This window comes from Rousettus aegyptiacus, unplaced genomic scaffold, assembly GCF_014176215.1.
Source record: "Rousettus aegyptiacus isolate mRouAeg1 unplaced genomic scaffold, mRouAeg1.p scaffold_m13_p_2, whole genome shotgun sequence".
Taxonomy (NCBI): domain Eukaryota; kingdom Metazoa; phylum Chordata; class Mammalia; order Chiroptera; family Pteropodidae; genus Rousettus; species Rousettus aegyptiacus.
In genome coordinates, this window is record NW_023416295.1 from 54,632,127 (window position 1) to 54,650,487 (window position 18,361).

Consider the following 18,361-nt stretch of genomic DNA (forward strand, 5'->3'; position numbering starts at 1 on the left):
ATCTGAGCTCCTCAAGAGAAAGGATGACTCCATATTTCTGCATCAACAGAGCCTAGCTCTGTACCTGGCAAATAGTAAGTTCCCAATGTATGTGGGTTGAATGATTTAATGAATAAATGATTTGAGAGGTTTCTGATGTAGTCTCTTTCCTTCTCTATTTCTTGATACTGTTTCTCAACCCTACTTACTCACCACTTCATCCTCAGGTCCTAGTTCCATAAGGATATTTTAAGTATGGCTTTGAGGAGGTGGCTGTCCAAACAAGAGTTGTTTAGACCAAAGAACATACTTCTCTTCACTCGCAGTTCTTGAGACACAATTTAGATAAAAGGCAATATTTCTTTCACTCACTTCCTGTTATTTAGGACTTCGGAGTCTACAACTTCATAACTGCATGAATTCACAAGCAAAACCCCTCATCCGGGAATTTAAAGCTTTAGACGATTTGCTCCTCAGACATTTTCATTCACACTGTTTCCATGCCCCCTTCTTCTTTTGTCCACTCTCAATAACATACACAAATATACACACACATACTGAACACACACATAAGCATGCATACGCACACAAACGCACATATGCATACAAATATATACACAGTAAACTAACTGCTCTGGATTCACTCTAGATGCTTGTTAAAATTCAGATTCTTGAGTCTCTTCCAGACTCAGAGGGTTAAGAGCAGAAATTAGCCTTTAACAAGCTTCCTAAGTAATCCTCATAAATAAAAGAGCTTGAAGACTGCAGCACTGGTCCTGCTGAACAATCTCAATGAACTTGTCTCCATGCTTTACTAGTGTTGTGGCCTTTTCCTGAAAAGCATCTCATTTCCAACTGAAAAAAAATCCCAGTTAACCATTAAGAGTTACTCAAATAGCATCCTTGTCAAGCATCCCTAGATATATTCACAATAGATGAATCCTGCTTGCCTAGCCCTTGGCACGTCTTGTGAAAATTCTTAGTTTGTATGTTCATTCCCCAGGTTAGTTCAAGAGCAATCGAGTACAGGAACCACCCCTGGCAGCACTTCCATTACAGAATCAAAAAATATTTATTGCTCAGTCAGTGTTTTCTGAAATTTTAGCTATTACATTAAAATATGTTCTTACTCTCAATTGTGTTATCTTCCATGAGTCCTTAAGACTTTACTTTTTTGACATAAAATAAAATATAACAGTATCTAGCAATTGCATGCAACCTTAACTTTTCAGATACATTATAATAAAGAGTAAATGTCTTGTTCAAGATATATAAGTAGGACATGTAAATTAAATTCTTCAGCTAAGATATTTTGTTGATAATTTTACATAACTTGGAATAGCTAGCTACAAAATAATGTACAAATTTCAGTTGTGTTGGCTTAATAGCTTTATATTTCTTAGTACAAAAGTCAGATTGTGTTGACATTTTTATCTATATTTTGGCGTTCCAATTATTTTCATGCTTCAAGGCTGCTGCTGAATTTTTCTTCTCTAATTGAAAGTTGAATTGTATCAGGTAGCCACTAATCAGACTCTTCCAACTTAAGATAAGCAGTTACCAAGATTCACAACCAAACGCATTTAAATAGAGCCACTGCCAAGCCCACCACTGTCAAGGTGGCTACTCCAGGACAGAGAGGACCAAGAGGAAGCATCAAAACACTTGAACATCTGACAGAATTGGCTCCTGGTGCATAAATGTACAAGTTCACCAGCTGACAGAGCATGGTGGATTACATTTAAAATTCAATTGACATATTGACTTTACAACCTCTGGTGAAAGTACCACTTCCAGCTTCTCTGTGACACAATAACTTCTGCTGAATAAAGGCAAGTAATTTATATAGCTTTCCAGCCCTCAGTTGTGTAGGATGCATTAGGCAATATGGTTTTTCTTTTACTATCCTGTGAATTCCCAGAACAAAGCCTCTCACTGTCATAGGAAGAAACTAAAATCCATCCTGAAGCCAAACAGAATTATTTGGAAATGACATGCTGGTTATGGTAGTCCACCTCTTCCCCTGAAGAGCAGATATAGCTAAATTTGATAAAACCATGTATCTCATCATTTGTGACTCTTTCTCTCTTTAAAATCATTCATTATTACTCTGGTTGATAATTAATGTATTAGAATCTCCTCTCTTCATTTCACAATTTATTTATAATGTCAGTGTCCAGTTAAATTGTTCCAAAATTTATTGTTTATTGGATAATTGTGAGTAATTTACCTGAACACCAATCACTTAAAGTCCATTATGTGTCCACAAATTGAAAGAGAAACCAAAACCAGTTACCAGTAAAGTAATATTATTCAAGATGGCAGCTGAAGCTGCCAGTTACTTTACTAGAGAATTAATCATTCCTAATCTGCAACATGTATAGTGAACCACAGAAATATGTTTCTGATATCTTCTAAGTTTCTTTCATGATACAATATTATTGCCAGGCAAAAATTGCCTAGCACATTTTACATGTAGTGTCTCTCTCTTGCTATTTTCAGACTCTAGCCAACATACCAACATTGATATTTGTGTGTATATACATACACATACATTATATTTATATGCTCATTTGCAACACATTTATAACTTTAGTCTCTGATCCCTGAGTTCATAGTGGCAAGGAAGTAGATGCATCAATTTAAAAAAGAGATAAGACAACACACTAATGATATATAAATTTGACTTGTGCAGTGCTGTGTAAATTCTGACTACCTTCAAAGGTTGAATTTATTTCAAAGGAACACTCTATAAAAGGAAATCTTAAAGATGGATTTGAAAAATAATTGAATGGTGCACAGTCTATCACCTAGGAAAATGAATGCTTCCTCTAGATTCATAGCTACTTAAAACTGCATAGAGAAGAAGATGAAAATGGGATAAAGAGATCCATGATTGAATGGCAGGAAGCACATTTACATGATACTTAGTGGATTTTTGATAACTGTATAATATTAATATATACCTACTTCTACCCTTACCAAGAATACAGTACACATTATTACTCAGCATGACTCGCTGAACTGTCCCTGCACAGAATGATATCCTTGTGACCAAAATGATTGCTCTGAGGAAGCTTTAACTCTAGGACGTTTAGATTAAATACACAATACACATGGGAAGCAATCTTAGTACTCAGTGGTCCACCATTATCAAGTCCTGCACTACCATAGGATACATCCTTATGCTTTTAAAAAATAAATTTATATATTAAAAACTTTCCCTTTCATAAGAGCTTCATTTCAATATCGCCAACACAGTAACCACTCATGACTACTAGAGTAATTTACATTACAAAAGTGCAGTAACAGTCAGAAATTTAGAGTATGTTAGGGTGAAAAAAATTTTATAGATCACTTAACTCACTCATACATTGTCCAACAGAGATATCAGTATGCTAATATTTCCACACCCTGTCTGATGCAGTTTCATCCATCGACAACAAAATAAAAAAGATAAAACAGTGTAATAAAGTTTCATAAAGTTGAATTTACTTGTTTAAAATGATTGCTTTTTAAGAGTTTGTCCTTTCTGAAATGATGGAGATAAAGATTTTTGCTTTTCCTGTCATTCATAATTGATTAAATACAAATTTGGATAACCTTGTGAAACACCCTATTTCTTTTAAATTTTACCAGGCTATGAAATCCAAGAGTTGGCGAACCACTGATTTAAATGTCAATACGGGATGTAGTCAATTGACTAGTCTATGTATGAAAAGTTTATACAATGTAGGAATAAGGCAAAATAAGTAATAAGGGTAGTTTATAAAATGAGTTATAATATATTAAAGGACTCTTGTTTACCATGTAAAATTTGATAAAAGATCTGAAAGGAAAAAATACATGTCTTTTGCTATCCGCATAGGTCTCTGACAAGAGAAAAAAATGTAATAGTTTTAGCTGTATTTGAAAAAAACTGGCATATTTTATCTATCTATAAGATGTAAAAGCTGCAAGAATAAAGAAATCAAGAAAATTGAAGTGTGGACCTAATCATATTATTACACATTTATTAGGCTAGATGATAACATCAGGAGGCATAAACTGGCTTGATTTTCATTTGTTCTATGTCACTTGCATAATACGTTTTGTTTCAAGTATGTGTTATCAGATTCATGCCTCCCACAGGGGACATGGATAGGAATCAAAAATCATAGTTTTTTTTTTTTCAAAAATGTCAAAGTAAAAAATTTCTAATGAGATAAAAAGTATAATAGCCAAAATGGAATTCAGGACAATTTAGAATCAAGAACAATTACCTCCTAGAAAATTATTCCTGTGAGGCGATGAATAAAAATAGGAAGCTAATGAATCTCTGGTACAAAGTTATGTTTCTACATCAAGTCTTCTAAATAAGCGAGAATGCCATATTTATTTCTTTTTATTTCAAATGATTCCTATATCTATTGCTTTAAAGTTACTTAAAAGATCAAAGGTGATTTTTTTTTTTTTTACTGAACTATTCGAGATTCTTCTGCATGACTTTAAGAAATTGTGATTGATATTTGGTTATCAAAAAAAAGTTATGTCAATGACACTTTAGCCATGGTTTAGGTGTGACTGTTTGTTTTGTTTTTGTTTTTTTTTTTTTTACTATGATGGAACCAGTCCCAGATTTAATTCCAAAATTTGTCTTGTCTTTCAATAGAATATTCTGTTTGTTTTCTCTCCTGAAAGAACAGGTAATATATCATAATTAAAATCTAATATTTTCAAATCTTCTCTTGTTGTGTAGGTTTATTCAGTAATTTTTGAATACAGAATGCTTTTTAAAATCTCATTCCTGCTGCTGTTCATTTTGGGTTTTTTTTTTTTGTTATTATTTAAACATAAAAGAGACATTCAGATTTTTAGTAATGATATTGTCCATACAATATTTAGTGGCTATCTCTGAGTTTTAACAAAACATTTTTTATAGGACCTTTTGAATTTAAAACAGCAGAATATGATTTTTCATGTAACTAGCTTCCTTCTTCTTATGTATTTTTTACCACTTGGGTGAGAAGTTAGTTATCCAATGAAAAATGTGTACTGCGTATTTACTGTGTGGGCAGCAATGGGCCCAGGGTGGTTTTAGGTACAAAAATAGAGCAAACATGGTTAAGGCCATCAGGCAGTTTAGAATCTAAACAACTCTATAACTTAATTTATAATTTTTTCTTGCAGAAGTTTAACTTCTGTTAAACCTTCTTATTTTGGAAAGAAGGAAGGAAGGGAGAGAGGTTATAATGGAGGGAAGGAAGAGAAAAAGGAAAAACAGATGATTTAACCCCTGATTCTGTAGACATCGTCTTGTTTGACTTCTTATGGTTGGCCTAAAGACATTCTGGCATTTTCTATTCATTGCCCTTCTGGGTCCTTAATGAAGCTCATCAAACCTCCAAAAAGAACAAGTCCAGGAGGCAAATGATGGCCTTCCAAATACTTATTACTAAATTACTTCAGTGGTTCTTGCAATTAGGATCAGGTTTTACAGATTCTTACCTTAACTGATCCTTAATCATCAGACATGGCCCAACCAAGGAAGACTATAAATTTGGTAGGAATGTCACACTTGCTAATGCTACTTAGTAACTGAATATATTCAATACTCAACAGGAAGACATTTATCTTTTGAAAATTTCACAAGAATGAGAAACTGTCCTTGAAGTCAAGTTATTCAAAAGCAAAGCACAGGCCTGGGTATTAACAGACTGTTTACTTCATAAATACTTAGAAAAAAAAAATTCTATCAATAATGGAGAAACAGCTAACCTGTGCTTCGGGCAATCAAGATGTCATCCTTGCCTTCAGTAACTTTGAGCACATTTCCTACTCAGCTACCTCCATTGCTTTATGTTTCATCTTCTCTCTAAATATTTCTTATTCTTACTCTTTTGCCTCTTTCTCTCTCTCTCACCAAGTGATTATAAATGCCTTTGCAGTCCTAAGAGATTCAGAGACCCACAGAAGTTTATGCCCTAAGATTTTTACTTACTCATTTGTTGTAGATGACTGAGAATCTGATAAAGGACATGAACACATAGTCCCTGAAAAATAAACAGTACCACACATCTTAAATTTTTTTAGATTTTAAAATTTCAAAGAGTTGACAAAAGCTCATCTATGCATCCCAGGAAAAATACACTGTGGCAGATACTTAGGTGATTGCTCACATATATACACTAACATTTGCATTTCCCCATCATCCTGGAATTTTCGTGGAGAGTGTTTCTTACTTCTTTCCTTAAAATGCATTAATCCTTGACCTGGAGATGATGCAAACATAATATAATCACACTAATTTATTGTAATTAAGTAAACAACTTATGTTAGATAAGAAAAATACTAGAATTGCAGAATCTTAGAGATCATCTTACTAATTTCGTTGAAAATATCATTTCTGCAGGATCCTTGGAATATCTACTCAAATAAATATTAAATTTATTTTAAAGAAATACCATTTCATTACTTGCAGAAAAAATAGAGAAATTCATGCATTCTTGGAATATGCTCAAAAGTAATTTTCTCCAACCACATATCAAATGTTAAATTCTTTATGACAGCTATTTCAACTAGACCAACTAAATGTTCCAGGGCACATGCTTTTATGAGGAAATATGCTATTGTTTGTTTAAACTGCATCTTTTCAAAGTAGTTGAGGACTTTTAAAAAACAGTAGGTTCCCTAAGTCACCACTTTACAAATGGCAAAACCAAGAGCCCTACCATCTGTCTTCTGCTATCTTTTCTTCGTATAATTGACTTAATCCAAGGGTCACATCAGAGAACTGGGTTCAGTAAATAATTATAATTGATAGTGAATGTTATTTATATTTTAATGTTGAGTTGTTCAAGTTAAATGTGCTAAAATTATAAAAGTAATACTTAGTTATTGAGTATTTATTGTAAAACCAGGATAATCTGTGAAACTTTATACATTTGTTCTCTTACCTAGTACGCAGTTATCTGTGGGATGGATATCACTGTCTAAGGAATTCGATGCTCAGGAAGATTTTTTAAATGGCCGTGGCAGAGCTGGGATTTGTAACAGGGCCATCTCAGTCCAGAGTCTGGCCTGTTCAGCAATATTTAGCAGAATATAGATTTCTGTTAGTGGAAATTGTCTTTATTTTTATTTTTGGTGTCCATCATGGCCATCTTACATTTCTATTTTGTTCTTCCCGTGTCCTACACGTGTGTGCTCATCCCAGCAAGTAGCACATATGCTCTTGGCAAGAAGTAGTTCTACGTAATTCTGTTTATTAACTATTTTGCCATATGTGATAAGGATTTTATTAAAAGAATTTTGATAGCTATGAAAACATGTACACAGACTCTTATAAAATAACTTCTTTTTCTGAAAACAGCATTTATAGTAAGAAAGCATAGGTTTTATCCTCTCGTAGAAATAAATCAAATACTGGTGTGCTGCTATAGATAAGAACGCAGGCCTTATGGAATCAGACAGCCTTGAGAAAACTTGACTTCACTTTTCATATCTATAGAGTGGAATAAATAATAGCACTGTCTTAGTTTCCTGGGCTGCCATATGAATTACCACAAATTGAATGGCTTAAAACATCAGAGGCTAAAAGTCTGAAATCAAGGTGTTCTCTGAAGGACCTAGAGAAGCCTCTTAGCTTCCTTCCATGTTATTGGCTGTCTTGGTGTTCCATGGTTTATAGGTGCATCGCCCCCGCCTCAGCCTTCATCATCGCATGGAATTTTTCCTGTGTGTCTGTCTTTGCGTCTCTTTCCCTCTTTGCATAAGGATACCAGTCACTTTGGATCAGGGCCCACCTCAATCCAATACAACTTCATCTTAACTTGATTACATCTTCAAAGATTCTGTTTCCAAATAGGGTGACATTCACAGGTATTAGGGGTTAGGACTAGAACATATCTTTTGAGGAAACACGCTTCAACCCTCAGTAAGCACTTACATTGTAAAATTATAACATTTAAATGGAATAATGCTCATTAAGCTGTCAGTGAACAATAGCCATTCAATAAAGTCAGAGAATTTTGTGGTTTATCATACTACGTTTGGCTCTGAGACCTCAGGTAAATTATTCATCCTTTCTGAGTCAGTTTCTTCATCTATAAAAATGTAGATAAAATGCTTATCTCAAAGAGCTATTGAGAGAATTGAATATCATAATTCAATACTGTGCCTGGTGACTAACATAAAAGAGACTTGGTATTAACTACCTTCTTCCTCCAAGACAAAGCATTGATGAGCTAAGCAGGTACTCTCGTGGAAGTCACAGTATCATCCCATCCACCATATTTTAAGGAAAAAAAGAGGAGGACAAGACAGATTGGAAGAGGACATTGAGAAGGGGGACTCCTTTTCCACATATCAGTGTTGGCAGCAATGACCCAAGGAAGGTGTTGCACAGAGTACATAATTCCCAAAAGGAGCACCCCACTCTTGCCCTTTGGTTTGGTGGTGGTGATTCTGGGAACATCTGAACGGAAAACCTGACTGAGTGAAGTAAGCATGAACATATCTGCTCCTTTGTATTTCTTCACCCTTGTTCATCCATCCTTGAAAAATCACCATACTGATGAGTGAGCTAGTTCATGTGATTTTGCTGGACTAAGATGTGGCTCTAGTAGTCTTTTACACATTGACATTCTATCACCGTTAACACCAGTCATGTGACTTTATTAAACTAAACCTCAAGGAAGAGGAGGGGAAGAGATAAGCTATGGACTTGATATTTCTCTCCTGCTTTTTCAAGGTCTTTGTCTTATCAAAGATCCAACTTTTAGAGTAGTGCTAGCTGCTGGAACTAAAAACCCTTATATCACTGTGGCTTATCCCAATAGTATATTTCATGCTCAACAATAGCAGAAGCTGGTATTCCATTGCAATGAGTGATTTTCCTGCTCTTGGTAATTTAGTGACCCAGATTTCCTACATTTAGAGGCTCCGCCAACCCATAAGACTTCAGGACCTGAAACCTTGGAAGCATCTGACTTTATGAAGTAAAAGCGAAAAGAGAACAGGGAAAGACACACCTGCTTCTTGAAGGCGTCAGCTGAAAAGTGCTACTCTTCAGACACATGGCCCTACCTAGATGCAAATAGGACTAGGAAATACAGTTTTTAACGAGGCAGACATATTCTAGAAACAACTTCACTCCAAGGAAGAGAGAACAAATTTTGGTGCACAGCAGCTACCTCTATCATAATCCTTTCTCATGAATTTTCTGTTTGCCATCTCCATTATTGTCTTTTTCTTTAAGCAACCAACATTCAACAACTATTTTGGTCCTTACTATATGTAAGGTACTGCGCTAAGCCCCAGGATTATTATCTTGCTTTAATCTCTCCAACCCACATTTCAGTTATTGCCAATGGATTCTCTTTCTCTTTACACTCTTTTGGCAAATGAACCCACTTTTCAGAACTTCAGCCACTGCCACTGTGGGATGAAACCTCAAGCTCCACCCATCTCGGAAGCTCTATCTCAGACATTTTCTAGCCCAGGCACTGCCTCCTATTGGTAGACGGCACATCTACTTCAAATCGTCCTAGCCTTTATTTCCCTTTCCCATCTCTAAGCCTGTTCCTCAGTCATTTGCACTTTTGAAAAACCTTATAAAGGTTTACTTTTAAACTAGTGTGCTTAGTGTTTATTTTTGTAAATTCCACTTTTTCTTAAATTAGATCAATCGTAAAACAAATGGAGAAATGGAGAAAAAGATGTGTGTGTTCAGTTTCTATGAGAAAGGAAAGAGGAGAGAGGAAGCAAGCAAGCAAACATTAGGCCAGAGAACATCTGGCATCAGCAACAAGGTGGTGCTGCAAGATTTTCAGATCAGCCTGGCACACGGGAGGGCGTCCAGTGCCAAGGCCACTCTCTAGCTGACAATTGACGTGGAAGCTCAGAGTTTATGGCTCTGGAAGAGACTGTTATTTTTACATATGTACATATTTGAAGTAATTTATGAATATTATAAATGCTTAAAGTATTATCTAACCTATTTCTCTTACACTGAGTCACATATTTTAAGAAGTTAATATTTTTCATATTAGTATGGTATATATAGCACAAATAAAACAAGACACTAAACCTGACATTTAGCTAAACTTAGATAACTCTTATTTTTACAAAATCACTCAATCATCCTAATTCAATCCAACATTCACACACACACACATGCACACACACACACACGTGCACACACACACAAATGACTAAATGTCTACTTTAAGCTTTAGAAAATTATTTCAATACAGGATGCCAGAGTAATTTTACTACCTAATTTTAATATTTTATCTATTTTGAAGAAAAAAAATTCCTTTGTGACAGATTTATTATGTGAATCCTTATCTTTCAATTTAAACATCTGGATAATTAGCCATGGACTGTTTCAATAATTACTCATGTTTTGCTGTATTTCTCAAATTATCTGCTGAAAAGCCAGGGGAATTAAATCTCTCCTGATGCTATATATTCCACCTGATTCATTTTGTTGCTGACTACTTTTCCCAATCGTTAAAAATATAGCTAGCCTATTAGTTAACTTCAAGTCCTGAGTGAAGGATAAATAACAGATGAGCAGGCTCTACCAACACCTCAGTGTGGCTTTAACAGCTGCCAAAAGTACTGTATAATCTTTTGGAAGACTTAATCGTTCCCTATTGCACTTTTCAGAAGAGAAGAGTAGTTATTAATCCTGGTGTTCACACAAAATTTTCACAGTAGATCTTCATTGAATAAATAGTGCTGTTTCATATAAGGATTTTGGTCTTATATAACACTTAACTGCTAGAGGTTAAACAAATAGCAATGTGCTAGCAAGGAGAAAAACTGTAATTGGTAAAGAGAACCATATTTTAGGCTGTATTAAACTGTACATTTAATTGGTGGTTTCAGGAGAGAAAAAATAGAAATGTCTTTCTGGAGACCATGGAGTACCCCTTTTTTATACAGTGAGGTTTTTCTCTCTTAAAAGCAAATCCTTATAATAGTTCAATTAATCATGTTTTATCTTTCTAAAGTATGTTATTTCTCAAGTATGTGGGAGAAGTTGGCTCTCGTAAGGAAATAGATGATGTAGCAGCCTTTTTCGTTTTAATCATGGACCCCTTAGAATCCTATTCACATTTTTAAAACAAATATTTCCCTATCTAATATTTAATTTTTAACAGTGGCTTCAAAACTTTTTTACATTTAATTTTAACCTACTTGGGACTTACGATTTATATATTTATCCTATTTTCAAAGAAGTATAAGGTGATATTATGAAAAACATATGCATTTAGATCATTAAAATGGAAATAGAACTATTATAACAATGTAAAGAGAACTATTGTATGAAAAATTGTATGAAAATTCTAAACTCATAGTTTTCCGCAAGAGAATAAAAAGAAACAACAATTAAACAACTCTTTAGTTGTCATTTTTAAAACAAAAAAGAGATGAAATCTTTGAAGAGAAATCAGTTGTTTCCTAGATATGAATTATAAAAAGGAATGTGTAATTCAAATATTTACAAAAATTACATTAAACAATATAAACATTGCATTTGGTGATAGTTCTTTGGGAAAATGCAAAAACATACTCCCTATATCAAACTATAATGGAAGTTTGAAGTATGAATATGAAATGCTAACAACCTGATGAGTCTCTGAAAAGTGGCTGCATTTCAATCTAACTAAATGAGCAATGTAGCCAAGTATTCTCAGAAGAATGAGAATCCACAGACTTAGCATGTCCAGTTACCTACTCATATACTGATCTGTCTCAGGCACCAATTTGATGGAAATTTAAATGCAAACAGTTCAAAGCTAGGCAAAGTGGGATTGTGTGTAGTCTGTGTAGGTGAATGGAGGTCAAGATAATATGAATTAGATGTACAGGGAATAAAGTAAGCATTCTGCTGTATAAACAAGAATCTGAACTTGTCTAATACGGAACCAACTCGATTCTTATAGAAGTGAGCCTCTGTGATGTGTTTGTTGACCCTGTCCCTTTTTCCATCAAGAAATTACTTCCTCAAATATCTTAGACTTTTCTGGATGAGATTCTAGGATTTTTTTTTTAATTTTTTATTTTGAAACTTTTAAACATGTGATAAAAATACAGATACTAGTATATACCTATCATCCAGTTCAATAAAATCAACATACAGATAATATCGTTGCATATAAACAGATGTTCCCTCCCTTTTTAATTCCCCCCCCTCTGGATAATAAAGAAAACCTCAAATTTTGTATCATTTTACTCATAAATATTTCACTATGAACCCCTAAAAGGCAAGGATTTGTTTTTTCAAAAAAACGTAATCACAATATTATCATGTGCCTAAGGATAAGGATTGCCAATAATTCCTATGGTAGCTTATCTCTCAGGTGGCCACGAATGATCTCTTCCCCACATATGGCATTTCCTATCAAAGAAGTAAAGACTTTTCCTTTACTTTACTAAATCTGGGCTGGTCTGTAACTGCTTTGGCCAATAGAGTATGGCAGAAGTGATGCCGTACTAGTTCCAGACCTTGATATTAACAGGACTAGATGTTCTACTCTCTTGTGAATACTGAGCCTCCACAGAAGATATTTTACTAACCAACTGAAGCAACCATATGGATCAGTACTATATGGTGTGTGTGTGTGTGTGTGTGTGTGTGTGTGTGTGTGTGTGTGTGTGTTTATGTGTGTATGTGTATGTGGAAGGCAGGGAGGGAGAGAGAGAAACGGTCATCCTAGAATCCTGAGTGAACACGGCCTTCCAACTAACCCTATGAAGACACTATATTGTTTTAGAAAACTAAAACAATTCCTTAATATTATCAATGTACGGTCAGTTTTTGACTTTCTCCAATTGGTTCATAAGTGATTTGGTTTAATGAAATTACCTTATGAAAATATTTCCAATTTATCAACTACTTTTATAGAAATTATCTGATGTGATATGATAATTCCATATAGATAGGTGATCTAGGCAAAGTTTACTATCCCTATCACTCATATGAAAAGAAACTGAGATCGAATTAGATTAAATGAGTTACCAGAAAAATTATATCCAGAATTCAAACCCAGGTCTTCAGATTTAACATCTGGGGCTCTTTCCCTTATTTCAAACTTAGTTGAGCCTTCGGATATTTATATTACCATAATTGCCTCTAATAAGACTCATAATTAAAACCGTAAAGAATCAAATGTTTTTCTTACTTCACATCCTTATACCCTGAGAGGCACTTATTTCTCAAATGTATTCCTCCTCTCCATCTCTGCCGCCTGGTTCCTAGTTGAGGCTTTCCTGATCTCGCTTGCATTTTTCTTTCTTAGTACCAAAGATGTAATTGACCTCTAAGTCTCTGGTCTGCCGCTCTTTTGCTTCTCTTCCATTCCATTGCCAGACACATTTATTTAAAACTAAATTTGGCCACCTTGCCTTCTCTGTCTGGTAACCTTCAACAATTCTCAAACTGATATCCATGGAAAGGAATATTCTCAAATGGCTATGAGTTCTCCTGGAAAATCCTTTAAAAATCCTGTATTTTAGTGAAAACTTAAAGCAGTATAATAAATTTTTGAATCAATAAGATAATCACTTAATAACAGAGTACTGCTATCTGTCTGACTTTCGTGCCTATGACTGCTTTTGGATTTACCATGAGACCTTGTGATGCTATAGTATGCTGTATAAATAAAAATTGTTGAAGTCATTTGGCCAGTAAAATCCAGGAAAGAATTGAGTGATTATGTAACAGTGGCATAGCCATGCAGAAATCAATACATCTTGTACCATAGCGTTTAGTACCATATCAATTACCAGAAATCTACTTTCAAAACATGCTTCATTGTTGTACATACAACATTTCAATGGGTTTTTTTTAAATCAATAAATATATTGGAATATAACAAATGAACTGCCGTTCTGAACCCAATTCCAGAAATAATTTGATTAGATAATCACTTAATGTAGAATTCAATAATCCCCCAAACGAAAATTGAACTTTGAATGAAAAAAAACTTTTATAGTGTATCAAGTAACATAATTTATATTGGCTTTCAAAGCCTAGCCTAGTAGGAGCAAAATTTGAATTAAAGATTAGGTTAGATTATCATAAAATAGTAATAAATTCTTCGAAGTTTGTAATACTATTTTGACAACATACTTTTACAAAAAGGCATAGAGGTTAGAGCGAAGTATTTTACCTATTAGATCAAACCACACATTAGTCAAATATTAAATCATTTTTGACCTACAGATGTGTCAAATATTGAATTAGTGATCACAGTGTGAATTCACTGGTTTTGCAAATATTTTTGTAATCTATTTTATTTTTTGCCATTTTATTAGTTTTCTAGGGCTACCATAACAAAATATCAAAAAACAGGTGACTTAAAACAATAGAAGTTATTCTCTCACAATTCTGGGAGATGGGAGTCTAAAACCAAGGTATCAGAAAGGTTGATTCCTTCTGTAGGCTCTGAAGAAGAATCATGTACCATGTTTTCCTTCTCGATTCTGGTGGCTGCCACCAATCCTTGGTGTTCCTTGGCTTGTAGCTATATCTGCCTCCACTGCACACTGCATTTCTCCCTGTGTGTCTTTGTGTCTCTGCACCCAAACTTTCCTCCTTGTGTAAGAACACCAATTATTGTATCGAGACCCACTCCAATCAACTATGATTTCATCTTTACTTGATTACATCTTCAAAGACCCTGTTTTCAAATAAGGTCACATTCACGGGTACCTGGAATTAGGACTTCAACATATCTTTTGCGAGTACACAGTTCAGCCCATGACAGACATATTAAGAGGTATAAGCATAAAAAGTTGTAATCAGTTTTATTTTTGCACATATTTACCTAACATTATAAATAAAAATATTATAAATCGTCATTGGGGTTCTGCAGTAAGTATTTTTCCCCTAAAAGAAGTCTGTATTTCATTCAAGTGCGAGAAACCCTGACCTAAGGGAGAAAGTCTGAGCTCTCTGTCATGTCACATTAGATTTTTCACAGCCTGTCACTGTCTGTCTTCACTGCCATCCTCCACCACTACATTCCTTGCATTTTATCCATCAGCAATAGATAGAAGGCAGCTTCTAATTCTTCGAGACACAACACATTATTTCATGCCTCCCTGACTTTGTTCATTCTGTTACCTCTACCTGTAATATTTTTTTTTTCCTTTGCAATTTCCTTGTCCCTCAGCTGCATTCTTTCCTACCTCCCACTCAGAGTCTCAGTTCAAGTGCTATCTTTTCCTAAAAGTCTTCTGTGGAGATCTACCCACATCAGTGCCACCACCAACCCCAGAAACTGAGCCAAGCGGTCCTCAGCAGAGCTCTTGTTTTCCTGCACATCTGTCTTTCCCAATAGATGTCAGAGATAGTGTCTTCCCAATTTTTCATTCTCCGGCTCTGAATATAGTTGTCATTTAATGTTAAATGATATGCAATGGAAAGAATTCCATCTACCATTTTTACTTCTCAGGGGAAGCTCCAAGGTGCTGTATGCCATCTAATATCCTTCTACTAAAACAAGATATAGATTGCCTCATATAAGAGATTGGTATCAGAGGCATGTCACTTAAGCAGGAAGCAAGCTCAGACAAATATTCCTGTCTTTAAAACTGACTTTTTTTTTGTCCCGTTTGAATAACTATATACCTCTTTTTAATAAGAGAAATTTGTGAATTCAGAGATTTGGGAGATCTGAGCAGCTCAAAAATTTTAGTTGTCTTGTTACAGTATACTGTGTGCACAAGGAACTGGAAAGAAAGTCCATATTTTAGATGACTTTTAGAGCCAAAATAAGATTTTGGATTTTACTTTCTACATTCTGATTAGTCCCTAGTTTTCAAGAAAGGGACATTATACAATGACACCTCAAAAGATAACCCATTCTTTGGAGACCAAAGTATCATACACTAGTTTTCTGTACTAAGAATAACAGGATCAGAGTTCTATCAGTCTGCACTTTCAATTAATAGATTATACAAACATTATTCTTCTTGGATTTTGGAAATCAGATATAGCTAAAGCTATAGATGCAGATATAAGTCTTGGATTCTGAGGATTGTCAGTATTTCACAAACAATGAAATTACTTTATTTTCTATTTCTCTTTTATTAATAATTAATTATTATTTCTCAAAAAAAAAAAAAAGCTTAAAATAAAGCACTGTTTTCTCCATATACTGGAGAAATTTACTCTGGTCTGAAAAACTGGTTGAGTTCTTTATTACATTTTTCAAAGCTAGTTAAATCAGTTTAGCTGTTATCTAAAAAGAGCTATGCCCATTTTAATTAAGCTCTTTTGTTATATTTAAAAGTCACATTGTACCTCATTTGGATTTGTTATTTAACTTCTCAAGTTCTTGTTAAACTAGGAGTGGTAACTCGTTATATGTAGGGGAAAATAGGTATGAGATATGACAATGAAAATAAAATTTTAAATTGAACTCTGCCTAAGATAGTTCATTGTTATAAGCAAGTTAAAACCTACATGGATAGAATCACCAAGAACACAGAAATGACACTCTTTGACTAACTAACCAATGGGAAAATTTCTGAGAGGCATGCTGCAAAAACTGATGATATGTTAGCTGCATTTAAAAGAATCTAGTCAAAGAAAATTTAGTGAACTTAACTTAGAAATAGGGTCATCGTACATATGTGGCACATTCAGAATATAAGGTAACAACCCACCACTTCCTTAAAAAATGTCTTTTCTTTAAAACCTGTATATTAAGGCTAATTACATTTCCTGGGTAGCTAGATAATCTATTTGCTTTGACCTTTGCTCAACAAAACTTGGTTTAAAATCACAAATTTATCTAATAAATTTATCTAATTGATAGGATCACAATTCAAGTTTAACTCTCACTTTTTTCAGATAAACTAAGACTCTGGAAGATGAACTATTTTAGTCTACCCAATGCCTTGTTAAGTAGAATAAGTCTTAGAGTTTAAGTACTCTTTGGCGGCTAAAAACCTTGCAACATTTCCAGATTAATATTCTCAACATCTCCTAGCACCATTCTCTCTACAGGATTCTCTAAATGTAATGAAAGGGTTCACGTAAAAGCATATTTATACCAGAACCTAAAATATTCTCTCAATCTCTTAGGAAAAGACTACTTTGTGTTTATTTTAATCTCATGTGCCTTTTTAAAAATGTTAAAAACAGATTGCAGGTGGGAAGATTTTAATTAAATATTTGAATTAGTTGGGTTTAATTTATCATTTTAATTATAAATTAAATATATGCAAATTAAATATATATAAATTAAATATGATCATGGATCCAAACTGATTTCATGATATTTCTAAAAACACTGTGTGTTTTTTGAGTAGTACTATGTTCCAAAGGAACCAGTAACCATTATTTGCTATCTCAGTGACAATATGTATTATTTTTCAGTGAAAATCATACTTATCAAGAAACACCGATGAGGTGTTTACGTGGGGGGCTTATGTGGGTTCCTTCAAATGTGTGTGTTTTTCATAATACTTCACAATTAGTGAATTCAATTAAGTGAATCCTTTCTAACAGATTTTGATGTATAACTATCTTAATGTTTTTATAGGTTTGGGGATTTAATAATGGCATTTTTATATAGTATATGATTTTCTTTTCTACATTCAGGTTCTCTCTTTAGGAGCAGATGTCCTGCCAGAATATAAACTACAGACGCCACGCATCAACAAGTTTACAATATTGCACTACAGTCCTTTCAAAGCAGTCTGGGATTGGCTTATTTTACTGTTGGTCATATACACTGCTATATTCACTCCCTACTCTGCCGCCTTTCTCCTCAATGACAGAGAAGAACAGAAAAGAAGAGAATGTGGCTATTCTTGTAGCCCTTTGAATGTGGTAGACTTGATTGTGGATATTATGTTTATTATAGATATTCTAATAAACTTCAGAACGACATATGTAAATCAAAATGAAGAAGTGGTAAGTGATCCTGCCAAAATAGCAATACACTACTTCAAAGGCTGGTTCCTGATTGACATGGTTGCAGCAATTCCTTTTGACTTGCTAATTTTTGGATCTGGTTCTGATGAGGTAAGAGCTTCTTAAGAATCTTATTTTCTAAAAAATTGCAATTTTAAAAGTGACTTTATTTAAACTGCAAAAAAAAAAAAGCAGTTGCTTTACAAACTTTGTATATCTCACAGATGAAATTCATGTTTAGCTAGAAATGTTATAAAATGAAATGAAACCATTTGCCATTGCAAATAATTCACAATTCTTTGTATTTTTGCTAAGAGATTCCAAAGACTATCTCTTCTTTAACCAAAAATTAAACTTTGAGACAATTGTTCCAGAGCACAATTCCCAGGATTAACTTTGTTACTACATATTAACTTTGTGCATATAAAACTGTCAAAGATGAAGCTGCTTTTTTCTTAA

At 34.1% G+C, this 18,361-nt stretch overlaps 1 protein-coding gene across 6 annotated transcripts in view; it reads left to right on the plus strand.

Annotated features, from left to right (window-relative positions):
- Positions 1-18,361, plus strand: part of KCNH7 (potassium voltage-gated channel subfamily H member 7) — a 405,071-nt gene that overhangs the window by 319,397 nt on the left and 67,313 nt on the right. For all 6 annotated transcript variants that reach the window (XM_016146430.2, XM_016146424.2, XM_016146425.2 and 3 more), the window contains one exon: positions 17,588-18,013. In XM_016146430.2, the coding sequence (XP_016001916.1) occupies positions 17,588-18,013 (426 nt within the window). The remainder of the gene's footprint in view (positions 1-17,587; positions 18,014-18,361) is intronic.